Raw genomic sequence first — 12,282 nt, forward strand, 5'->3', positions numbered from 1 at the left:
CATAAAACAATTAACAAATGATATTTTGCTTGTTTAGAATGCAAATACCCTGCTTCAATACTGACTTGCATTTCGTCAGCTGAACAAAATGCTTCAACTAAATCGGAACTTACTCGCCCACAGCCCGTGAGATAAAACTGGTGCACTCGAAAATACACAGCCTGCGTTCCGCTCCCATCAGGGCTAAGGATGATTCAGGATCCTCATCGACTCCCGTGCCTCCTACTCAAGTACCTCCGTAGCAGGAACCCAAAGAGCACCATACATGAGCCGCGGACCGCGTTTGCAGCGAGACGAATAAGTAACAGCCGTGCCCCCTCCCCCCCTTGGGAAAACCGAAGATGTAAAACCGCTGTGGCATTCACTAATGAATGGTTGTAACAACATTACCATTTTTATTCATAATGAAACAGACATTACATTCCTGGCACCACGACAAAGTGTGAACTCAAGTAGTCAGAAGAAATTCAGGGTTTCCGCTTTAAGAAGCCCAAAATCGTAGGCTGATTGGTTGGAGGGGCCTTGTGCAATGACTTCAGCCTAGTCTGGTTAAAGGACCTTGCTTGTTGCGATTTTGATGCCCTTGGATTGACCTCCTTTACTTCGGGATCCTCTGCGGAATGGGCTACGGAAGAAAATTGTAATTAAGTCGGAGAATGAGATCGAATCGTATAACCTTGTTGGTCAGGCCGAGTACCGCAACACCTCTGTTAGTAGTTACTGAATTCACTCAGTGCTAATAAGGAATATGCGTCATATATTTTCGACGCCAAGTAGGGAGATGGAAGTAGTTACCAGAGGGATTACTTTCTCCTTCCTCGTCGCAGTCATCACCAAACAGTCTCCTCGGCTTCTTCACGGAAGCAGATAGAGGAAGACGGGGCCTATATGTTACTGACCGCTCTTGTCTAAAGAAAGAATAGAAAAAAATGATTTGAGATAGAGTAACCCTACTTAATTATATTTCACATACCTCAACTAGCCAGTGCATGATTTCTGAAGCTTTTCTAATGAATTCGACTTCGTTATGGAGCAAAAAATGGATCCTTGTCAGAAATAAAAGGAAGGCTGAAGTCAAGTCAGCACTACGAACTACACAATAGCAGTAAGTGACAAGCATGGCCCGCTACTAATCCCATTATTCGACACATGTCATACGCAGGAAAGTCCAGTCTCATCCAGCTAGAACACCCTTCAACAAGATAACAAAACGGACATGACGCCAAACCCTCAGCCAGCACGAGTTTACGGTGATGCCTGTCACAGACAATGGAGCAGAGTTCACATCGCCGGAGTTCCGTAACTATTGCGGATAACACACTAGCACGGATACTCTTCCTCCACAGCTTCACACTAAATGCACCGGACAAGTAAAGAGACTCCCTACTGACTAATTCCATGCAAAACCACCCATCACCGACGGAAGCCCTAGTGGGACGTCATCCTGGTACGATAAAGTCACTTTCGACGTCAAGGTTAGAAACACAACGTAAACGAAACTAGGATGTGTTTAGCCAATGACCGCACTGTATGCAGTGCGACGTACTGGTTTAAGTGATACGTCCTGCTTCGATAGTCGACTTTTAATCTAAAAAGGAGCCAAGTGTTACGTGAAAGAGAGCTGATCTGAAACTAAGGTGATGAGTAGTGCAAGATCTGACATGAATTCCTGTCGCATCAAAGTTGAAACGCCAGCTTGAGTGGACAACGGACGAGTGGGCGAATAGTGGAATTGGGGACTTATAGGTGAATCGAGGAAGGAAGGACGCGTGAATGGATAAATTCATCAATATTTAAATGAGCAAAAGGTCAGCTAAACACATGAATGGACAGGTGCATATTCGAGTTTATCAAGGAATAAATGAATGAACCAATAGAGAAGGTGTTTGGGGTCTGGTTAAATTGATTAATTACAGATGGACAAATGAATAGGCAAAATGGGAATGTGCGATGGGTAGGGCAGTGGATGCATGGACAGCTGAACCCATAAACGGATGAACCAAAGAGAGGATAAAATGAATGGATAGATGGTAACGAATGACCAAGTGGAAGAAAAAGGGATGCTACCTTAAAATATTTATATCACTTCAACATAGTGTGATGTAGTGATTTATTTTGATTGAATACAACCACACAAATATGCAAGCGATATGCAATCTTCGCTAATTCACCATAACTTATTGCACCGAGTCGTGTAGGAAAACAGATTGGTTGGGTTTGTAACAACAGCTGAATGGGGTTATCTAGTTCTCAAGTGTCGGTTAAATAGGCCATTCCAGTGTCATATTAGAGCGACAAAAAGTCTGGGCTGTGAAAGCCCATTTGCCATCGACCCTGTTAAGGAATGCTATAATGAATCCACTAACGTACAGCGTGTCTAATAATTAGCTCACCACGTCTCCACTAATCAAATACTTTGAAGCTTCGTAGTTCTACAAAAAAAACGCGTGTTCACAGATAGTACACGCGTGTGAAAGATTCCTCCATAGCTCCAAAAAGCGGCATTTTGAACGAGCCATCACGGAATGGATATTAGATTGCACAATTCAAGGTGCCGATTTTTGGTGAAATACAGAAAACAGGATGAGTTGAAACTTGCTTCAAATCACTCCCAATGAATTTGGGGTTTTGGCGTCTGGAGACAGGAGGAGAGGATGACTCCGAGTTGATCACCGCCCACTCAAGATTTGACTGATAGCGTGCGTGCAGAACGCGCTTCGGCTGAAAGCATGTGAATAAATACAAATGAAAGACATTCCAACCGCAACGGCCTCGCGGGACTGGTAAGCGAATTCAATGAACCACAAAGTAGAGGACCAAAAAAGTATCCACAAATCTTCATTACAAGAAGCTTCTCACATATCTTCCCACAGAAAGCTCAAGATTTAACATCAAATTCTGAGTCACACGCTGCTACTGATTTTTGGGAATGATCAGCGCTAGATCTACAACCAGCGTTCAATTGAGAGTGGGGCTTCCATGTTAGCCTCTTACGATAACAAGTCGAGGGGACGTGGTGATACTACACGCAGTGGTGTCAAGTCTGGCTTACTACTGCTTTACAAACCCGACACGTATGGCGTCGACCAGGCCGGTCCAGACACCGGCCATAAAGATGACTGACAACAGTGGTACGCCTGCGTGCTGACGCGGGCCAAAGTTTACTGTCAACAAGGGCTAGCAACCCGTAACTCACATGTGTCAACTCACATTCGCAAACTAAGACGACGACACGCTTAGTAGTGGGACATTTGAATGGTTCAAACACGGTCGGTCATACGTCTGTTGACGCCGACTCCGACCATAGTGGTTCCATTCCCAACCCAAAAGCACGGTAGAGTAGTCATTCGACACTATGAACACTGAAGCAGAGCACGGAACGACTGCCTGATCCACGGGCAAATCACCTGTTGTGGGACGAAGCCACATGTGAGACGAATATTTCTGTGGTAATGACGAACAAGATCATCACGACCGAAAACCTGAGATATGGAAAAGTTGGAGTAGGAACGGTGGGTGGGAAGACAGTTTTTCGCTCTTAATCAGCAAAGTGGAGCTTAAAAAAGTAGTGAATAAGACCATTCTGAAAATCGTTCAACATACTAACAACTCTTCCCATGTCAAACCATGAATGAGGTAGCAAAGGAGCATGTAAAGAAAAAATGCAGTATCTGGTCCTTAAAAATGGTTCTGTGGTTGTACGAGTCCTTAGGTTCTGCAGAGTTAAATATCAATTGAAAAAAGTAGAACAAATTTTTAGGGAATGAAATCTGCGGTGGATAAACCCAATGCTGCCGAAAGCTTCTTGCCGACCATGGATGATGGCAAGGCACGCCTAGTTTCCATCATCTTATCTGCCAACCGTAGCGATTACAGGCGAATACGTCCTTCTCGTGTATTGTCATTGGATAACTTGCTTTTAAAATGGACTCCTAGAATTTATTCGAATTGTCTCTGTTGTGGTATACTTGATGTCAATGTATTGTCAAAACCGTGGGGTTTTATTCCACAAGCAAGGCGTATTATCAAGAAACTCGGCGGCAAATTCATTTCGTCCATACTCATTTTTTTTACAAAACTTTAGCCCCAGCATGACGGTCTGAAACCAGATACTTGAGCCAACTATTAATTCTGAGGTTGAAAGAACCGCTTAATTATATCAGCGATATACTGCTTACACCCCTTACTTTAAATCCCTTGGCCTGAAACCCCCAGACTACTGGGTGTAGAGTAGGTGGAGAAAATACCATGATTCAAAGGTGTTAATACCTAATTCAGGGAAAACAAAAAGCCACTAACGAGTTTAATAGCACGATATGCTATGTTATCCTCCTCAGCCTTCAGCGTGTCAGTAGCAGTAGCAGCTGGAGGTGTAGTTTCAGCGGAGGAAGGTGACTGAAAGAAGGCAGAGAAGGTGCGCTGCCCAAGTGGTGTTTTGGGCGTGTAACAAGAGGGACTGAGACGGGTCGCAGCCACCTGGCCTGCTGCTTCAAAGAGAAGAAAGAGACGTGCCAGTCTGAAGGCCGTTCGACCCTGAATCGATCCGCCTGCGTGGGTCGGCTAGAGAGAAGGGAATCTCCTAAAATGTTTATTACTAACTTCGATCTTCTTACCCACGTCCGTACGTAGCATCACACATTCCCTTCTAATGAAATATACCGCATATAAATTAGTTTAAAAAGGTTGATTTGTGGTTGGTTTTCCACCGAGGCAGACATTGGTAGTGAACACACTAGCTTTAGTCTCGAATGCAACACTTCCCCGAATGGGTTTAGGAAAGGTAAATGCAAGAGGCTTTCAAACTAAACAGTGCGTTTTGGGTTTATAAAAGCTGGATTTTAAAAGTCAAGAGACTAAGCATGCATTTTTTAGGAAGATTTTTGTCGCATATGTGCTACACTTACTTCAGCGTTTAACTAATACCTGGAGAGCCACCCTAGGGCAGCCTGGTTCAGTTCAGTTCAGAACACTTTTGGCACTCGTTATTAGGTATAACAGCCGCGGTAGCGTACTTTTTAAGTAAACGTGGGCCGCATGCCCGCTTTGGCCTGACCACTCATAATATGGAATGTAAAATATGTCAGCCCGCCACAGGTACTTAGAGTTTTTCGTCTAAGCGAACGAGATAGCTGAACAGCCAAGGCATATTAACACATCAAGGGGTTGACAATTACCTAAATTCCAAAACATGCATATGCACTCACCCGATTCGGAGTTGAAGTTAGAAAAGGTTCCATACCGGACACCAATGGGGAGGACATAAGCACCTCCAATTCCCTGCACAACCTTCCCTTAGCTTCTTTGACAGTCTCAAGGGGCCAGGCGGGTCTAATGGGAGTCCCTGGGACCTTGAGAGGCTGAAGGCTTTTACAGCCGCAGTAAAGCAAGCACAGACAGCGGAGGCTGCCGACTGCGTGGACATACGTCCAAACTCGCTACTAGCGGCCAGCGTCGAATCGTCACTAAGGTAACCAGAGAGAGCGTCCTGACAACTGCGGATAGTATTAGCAAGATGAGTCAAGTTGGGGCTAGAAGGTCGCAAGAGTTTAGCGTTTTGCTCGCTTAAAGTTGAAGTTGCGGCCGATTCTGTCATGCATGCTGGATAGGAGAGTACCAGCTAAACGGAATGCCGGAAGTGAGAGATTAAAAAACCAGTCATGTTTGACCTCTAAAAGATTATTAAGATTGTGATTCGTACATCTAAACTTAGGCCTTGCTTAAATTCAAGAACTAAAGAAAGATTCCACGGTGCAATGCAACGTTCTCCACCAGCGCCACATAGAGGTGACAATGCTCCTTATTTGTATATCATTACCGATCGCCGCGAATCATAGATATTCCTGATCTTGTAGATGTTAAGGCGCAGTTAAATCTGTTAGTTCGATATTGAAAGTGTTGGCACCATTATCAGAATACAAAACATCTGTGCTGTAAGGGTAGATTTTCCTACGACCCTGGTAACGGAAGTGATCCTGATAGAGCAAACAGGGGATTTAAAACAGTTACCAGGAGTTTGAAGGCGCCACTCTTGACAGATGAAAATCTTTAGCCTACTGTATTTCACATTCATTGCTCAAATACAGAAATGAATGAACGAGTTATACAAAGCAAGCAGTTTGACAATGCATATAAGACTTTAAAAACCAGAATTAATCACCTCATTGGCTATTGGATAGAAACGAACAGCAGCTGCATTTATAAACTACAATATTTATAAGAGTAAATAACTAGGTTGCAGCTCATAGTAGAGATTTGTAATGCGGTTATTCATACGAACTACGCAGAACAAATACATCAGTCGACCGTCACTCCTAGTTACTTTCCTACTTCCTTCGAGCCCCATATCCTCAAATGTAGGCTGAATTCGGGAGGTGTGGCGTGGAATTCGACTCGGCTCTGAAGTTGCCGAAGTCCCCTTAAAAAGGTACAGCGTGCCGCGGCTCAAAGTGCAATCCAAAAATACTCAACCATAGGATTGATACCGCTAAGGAGGCACTCAGAGATGTAGCATATCCGGGAAGATCACGAGATTGACAAATTGAGAGCGGCTTCCGCTAATGTTTGACGTGAGTGAAGAGACGACCTATTTACAATCGCACCAACTGCCAAAGCAGGTTTGTGCAAATTACTAAAGGAATGGATTCCTTCCGACTCCGAAAAATCAATCGACGATATGCCTCAGAGGTTACCGATTCGGTATTCTTCCCTTCTTTCAGGTTATGAGAACCCATCATTCGGAAATTGTTTGCCAAGTGACTGATTTATAATGGAAAATTGCTTGTGTATTCCAAGATTCGTTAATCTAACGAACATTTCATTGGGTAGTGCAAAAAGAAGTGGAAATCAGATCGAATATCTACTTTTTAGAAGGGCAAAAAGAATAAAAAAATAAGTAAATTCTAGCCAGATATCCCTTTTTTTTTAATTTTGTAATTAAAGTGGTTGGGTTCAAGAGCAGAATTGGGAGATCATTCACATACTCAACTGTCAAATAAGTCATCATGAAAGTAAATATTGTGATTTAAAAAAATTATTTCTGGAGACTAAGCCTTGCTAACGACCATCAATCAAACTAGATTAACGGCATTCATGGTCTACACTCAAGCAGAATATAAATGCACGGTATATACAAGCCAGCAACATCATAAAAGACGAAATTAATGATAGTGAATCTGAGGACAATCTCTCTTGTGTCTGAATCACTGGAATTACCTGCCCAGGAAGAATAGAAGAGTTTTCAGCAACATGACGAAGAATAGCAAAGAAAGATTTGCTGAAACCTCGAAAAGGCTTGTTAATAATGAGAGCCAAATCAATAGTGTTCCTGATATTCACTCCAACTGCCAGATACGCCAGGAGAGCACGCGATAGAGGTTCGGCCTAGAGTGTTTAGACGCCAAAAAGGTAAGGTACGTTACCTCGGTGTAGCGTTCCGGTGGGGTAGAACAGAGTTGCAGTGAGTGAAATGGTTTGAATTCTGGAGTATTGACGAATCGTAGGTGTGGTACACCGATTTCAATCAGTAGAGATACCACGAGGGACTAAAAACATAGCTAATTGAATATTAGGACAGTCTACCTCAAACCACGAGAGTTGGCTTGTTACAACAAGGTATTCAGTGGCATGTAAAGTCTCCATTAGCGGAGCGTTTGTTTCATATTCTGTCTTTACGGCCTTTAGTAGGTGAAGTCGATCGATGACATTACAAGTGGTGAGTATATCCTCAACAGTTTGAACAAGTTCACAATAATTGGTTTGGAAACAGAACAGCCTCTGCCTGCATATCCCGATCCAAAGTAAATCCAGTTCTTCTGAGGACAACTGAAAAACAAAAATTTAGTGACGTAAAACCATCTTCTTATTCTGTGCGTACTTTAGCTTTAAACTTGATTTGCGCCAAAGCCATGCGTAGAACACTCTGTTCATCTCGAGGACCAATAAAAGTCTCAAGAGAGTTTTTCTCTAATGAGAAATTCAAGTAGACATTGTAGAGGAATAAAAGTAGACATTGATGTCGGAAATCGGACTCCTTATTTTCATCATCGGAGCACTCCCATTGGCCAATTTCGACAACATACATTAAGGATGCTCACTAATTAGATCCACCTAAAAGTGGGCGTTCGAAAGCGAAAATGAGTGACAAGATATTAAATTGGAGAGATTGGCAATCATCTCAGAAGAGAAATATGAGAAGCAGCTGCACACTCACTACCTCAAATATGTGCTAGTATTTTCGAACTTAATGTTCGATAAACGGTAACAACCAAGGCACTGAATAGGCAATCATTTGACAAATCGTATCGATTAAAAGTAAAGGTAACCTGAATTAATGTTCAAATCAAAGAAACCAATTCGTGAATGAGGAAGAGGGTGGTGTCAAGTGGGAACTTAACCGCACTATCGCTGATGCCCACTAACAATTAAAGACTCACCACACCCACAAGTCCTTAAAGAGTTTTCAGCTAAATATCAAAACAAACAAAGGCGAACGAACATTCCTAATGTGAAACGTACTTTAAAAAGTAAACAGATTGAGGTGTGAAGAAACAAAAATTGTATTTTGAGCGTTTTGGTTTGTGACAATTCAGAAAACCAAAAAATGGGTAAAGAAGGTATACGATGCCAAAGAGTGTGTTCTAATCTTACCCACAAGAGCATAATATTGCATGTTTTTTCTTAAAGAGCACTACAAAATTTGACACAGGGGCAATAAGTAAAGTTCTCCTGGCTGCGCTGCGTCATTGCCAAAAATTAACTGCCTTACCACCAAGGTATTTAAATACTTAATAAATTTTGGATTAAATACGCTTTGGTCTTTCATCTTTGTTTTTCAGCCATTTGATATATTTGTTTGCTTTGATATACTATTCACCAACGCTTCAAATTGGTGAGGCTTCAACTCCACGCCTCACTGACAAGATGCAATTATCGGACGCAGAATGTGCGACGCTTACTCAGATGTTGTTATCTGGCATCAGACTTGACGGCAGATCTTTAAAGGAGTATCGCGAAATCAATTTTCGTTTTCCAAGTGGCTATCCATGCGGCGGTTGCTGCATCGTGAACATAGGTTCCACTTCGGTCCTTGCGAAAGTGTCTGCGGAGGTAGTCGAACCTAAACATTACAGACCCGCCCAAGGTGTTGTTTTTGTCAACTTTGATGCCACCCTGGTGTCATTTTTGGAAGGTTGGTACTGGATTTTTATTCAACTCCTTCATAGATTTTAGTGACCTGACTTGTATTTCTGTTAAAGGTTCTGTTTATAACGCTTTATACTTGATTAGCATTTATTTCCGAACGCTTGAGAGTAGGTGGTTTATATGTTTTTGGGTTTTGTGACTTTGAATAGAGCCTGGGAATATACTTATCATGTGTCGAGATATTAATAAACGACTTTTTTTATTTTCGCCACAGGTAGACGAAAAATCCGGGGCCGTGATGACGAGGGTCGACGCCTTTCCTCGGTGCTGCAAACGTGTCTTCGTGATTCTATTGACGTCGATGCCCTTTGTATCGTCGCCTGGGAACGCGTGTTCGCTATTCGTGTCGATCTCAAAGCCCTTTCTTTTGACGGGAATTTGGGTGACTGCGGTGCACTTGCTGCCGTCGCTGCTTTGGCCTCCTTTCGTCGGCCAGATGTGTTCGTTAACGATGATGGAAAGGTGAATAGGCAATCCCCATCGAAGTCACAGTTACTTAACATTCAGAACTGGTGACACTAAAAGTTTTGATGAAGCGTCTAAGATGAAGGTGTTCTTCAGCAAGGTAACGCAACCAACATTTGCGCAAAATACGTTTGGCCTATCAAAATAGCTTAGGCTTATCAACTTGAATCCAGAAACAATTTTCCATCTGCAAAGAATCAAATCGTGAAATATTTTGTTCTGTGGACCAGTTTTCAGCTGTTTTTAACCAATTGCAGCTATTGGGACGAAATTTTGTGAAGGATTGCTAACTAAGCAACTGCATGTTGTGCAAACAATACTACTTTTTGTGCAGGCCAATCCATACCTCCCAATCGTTTCTTTTACGCGCTTTATTTTTAGTCTGACCTGTCCCAAAGTCCACATAAGCATTGTTTCTATTTTACAGACCTTTTAAGAAGATATTCCTCTTCCCTCAAACACTTTTGTGAGTTAATACATTTAAGAGCTTATCGAGACGTTTTGAATAAGTGTGTGGAAGTAATGTTTTTTACGATTCAAATAAATGATGTAGAATAAATTAATCTTTTAACACTTAGTTGTTAATGAAATTTCGAAGCCGTTCGGTCGTCCGTCTTTTATTCCTGCACCTGAAATTCGCTCAATCGAGTATTGCCTGTGGGAACTGCATTAATCAGTCGAGATTACTTCTGCTCTGAGATTTGAATGCTAGACGTTGAAGCATAATTTTCGCGAAACCGGACCCCATGCAACTGTTTCGAGCATGGTTAACAGGCAGGATACGAATGGTCTGTATGTGTGTACGTGTTTTTTATTCGACTTCAGTTTCTTAATTTCGATTTACTATGCATTACAAAGGCCACTTGACTCCCCTTTTGCACTTGTAAGATCATTCCAATACATCCTGTATGGCTGATATGGTGTGGAAGAACAGCATTCACACGGGAGCAGATTCGTTTGGAATGAATGCGTTGCTGTCAAATCCATACACGAAGGCTAATTTGTCATAATGGGCTAAAAGTGGCGATCTTATTTCTCTTAGTTGGTGGAATCCTTTGTGAATATGTCCTTGGGGCCTATGATTCTAAATAGCATAGTGAAGATGTAGTATTGCGGGGTCCCTTCATCCCCTTTTGTGCTTTATTTCTGTAATTCACTTACTTTGTACTTCGTAAGGCTGTGCAATACTTTAGAATGGGTGGATTTTACGTACAAATCACTATCTGTAGAAACATTTGCCTTAAAGTAGAGCTATTTGATAAAATGCGTAGTTTAAGGTGGTGTTAGTTAGTATTTAGTATTTAGTACCAATTTCTCTTTGCTCACTTTCCACTCTGTGTTTAATTCAGCTGCCAAGAGGGAAGAGGTGGGAGTATTTCACATGCCCTATTTTAAAAGTTACGAAATTGTTCAAGCATGATGTTAAAATTATTTCTTTTATTTGGTCAAACCCATAGTTAGTGCCTTGTCATTGCAAACACGATCGCTAACAACCACCTCTTTATCTTAAGTGATTCAGAATTAGTTCAAAATGTCACAGAACTTTTGCCAGTGGGGCAAAAATACATTAAAAATAATCATATTCCAAGTTTACCGTCGGAATGTGTAAAGCCGTTTTAAGCATAGCTGGCACAGTTTGAGGCGTAAGGAAAATGGATCTCTAAGTGGCCAAATGATGCCTGTGTGCGTCTATGGTTCCTCTTGGTAACAGATTATTGTTGACACGGAGATGAAGCACCGTCCACCGGTGCGCCTGAACTTACGTCGTACTCCTGTATTGGTGACCCTCGGTCTGGCCTCTGACACCAAAGTTATTCTCCAGGATCCCACGCAGCGAGAGGAGGCAGTCCTAACCGGAGGGCGGGTGATGGTCGGTCTCACTGCGCATGAGGAGCTTTGCTGTGTTCACACTTCTGGACTCACCACCTCAATTCGACCGGAAAGTCTTTCTAGGTAGTTTGACGAGGCTTTACCCCGCTTTTTTAATTTGTCTGGTACATTTCGTTTTATAATTTTTTACTTATTCAATTTAAGTAAACAATGTTGCATAAGCGCTGAAACTTTGCATGGAAATTTGATGGTCTGCTTAAGCAACAGCATTGTGGCAATGCTGAAGTGATATTGAAGCGTTGCGTTGTTGCGTTTTAAACGACAACCAAAAGTGCCGGGAATAGACAACTGGAAAGGCTATTTCAGATTTATCATCGAAAATCGCCTTATTTCTGGTTCTTATTGCTTGTAGAACCGATAATATTGCCTTCCCAAATAAGCAACAATTTTGCTTTTCGTTGAACCGATCAAAAGGTTCTGGAAATGGACGGCTGAGGAAAAAGGATGATAAAGTTAAGCTTGAAATAACGATATCATCCCAGAGCCTCTGCCCAGCTTTGCTAACCTTTTCCACCTTTGCGGATTATTTCCCTTTCTTGTGGTAATTGCGCTTCAAGTTTATAGTTCATGATTCTGTGGTGCTGCGTGTTGTGGTGCAGTGAGTGAGCTGTGTGAAATGAACCAATAGTACGTTCGTTTGCTCGATTGTTAGTTCATCTGTTCCTTTGACGGTTAACGTTTAACGAAGGGTAGAACGCAAAGCGCACTCAGCTGGTTAGGAAACGG

The 12,282-nt window shown here is 42.2% G+C and overlaps 2 protein-coding genes across 2 annotated transcripts in view; one reads left to right on the forward strand and one right to left on the reverse strand. All coding sequences in view use genetic code 11, as the record gives it.

The window, feature by feature from the left end:
- Nucleotides 1-467: 467 nt before the first annotated feature.
- On the reverse strand, nucleotides 468-8,080 carry EGR_04396 (hypothetical protein; the record flags this gene model as incomplete). The annotated part of the gene is made up of 10 exons (XM_024493645.1): nucleotides 468-625; nucleotides 808-908; nucleotides 3,281-3,444; nucleotides 4,300-4,560; nucleotides 5,205-5,328; nucleotides 5,349-5,617; nucleotides 7,213-7,380; nucleotides 7,419-7,541; nucleotides 7,579-7,821; nucleotides 7,874-8,080. The coding sequence occupies 10 exons, from the start codon at nucleotides 8,078-8,080 to the stop codon at nucleotides 468-470; spliced, it is 1,818 nt and encodes a 605-aa protein (XP_024351966.1).
- Nucleotides 8,081-8,919: 839 nt separating this feature from the next.
- The window catches only part of EGR_04397 (Exosome complex exonuclease RRP45), a gene marked incomplete at both ends in the record, with an annotated part of 6,013 nt that continues 2,650 nt past the window's right edge, over nucleotides 8,920-12,282 (forward strand). Inside the window, 3 exons of the mRNA XM_024493646.1 lie at nucleotides 8,920-9,187; nucleotides 9,416-9,663; nucleotides 11,378-11,619. Of these exons, the coding sequence (XP_024351967.1) occupies nucleotides 8,920-9,187; nucleotides 9,416-9,663; nucleotides 11,378-11,619 (758 nt within the window). The remainder of the gene's footprint in view (nucleotides 9,188-9,415; nucleotides 9,664-11,377; nucleotides 11,620-12,282) is intronic.

This window comes from Echinococcus granulosus (assembly GCF_000524195.1).
Source record: "Echinococcus granulosus chromosome Unknown EG_S00027, whole genome shotgun sequence".
Classification (NCBI taxonomy): Eukaryota; Metazoa; Platyhelminthes; class Cestoda; order Cyclophyllidea; family Taeniidae; genus Echinococcus; species Echinococcus granulosus.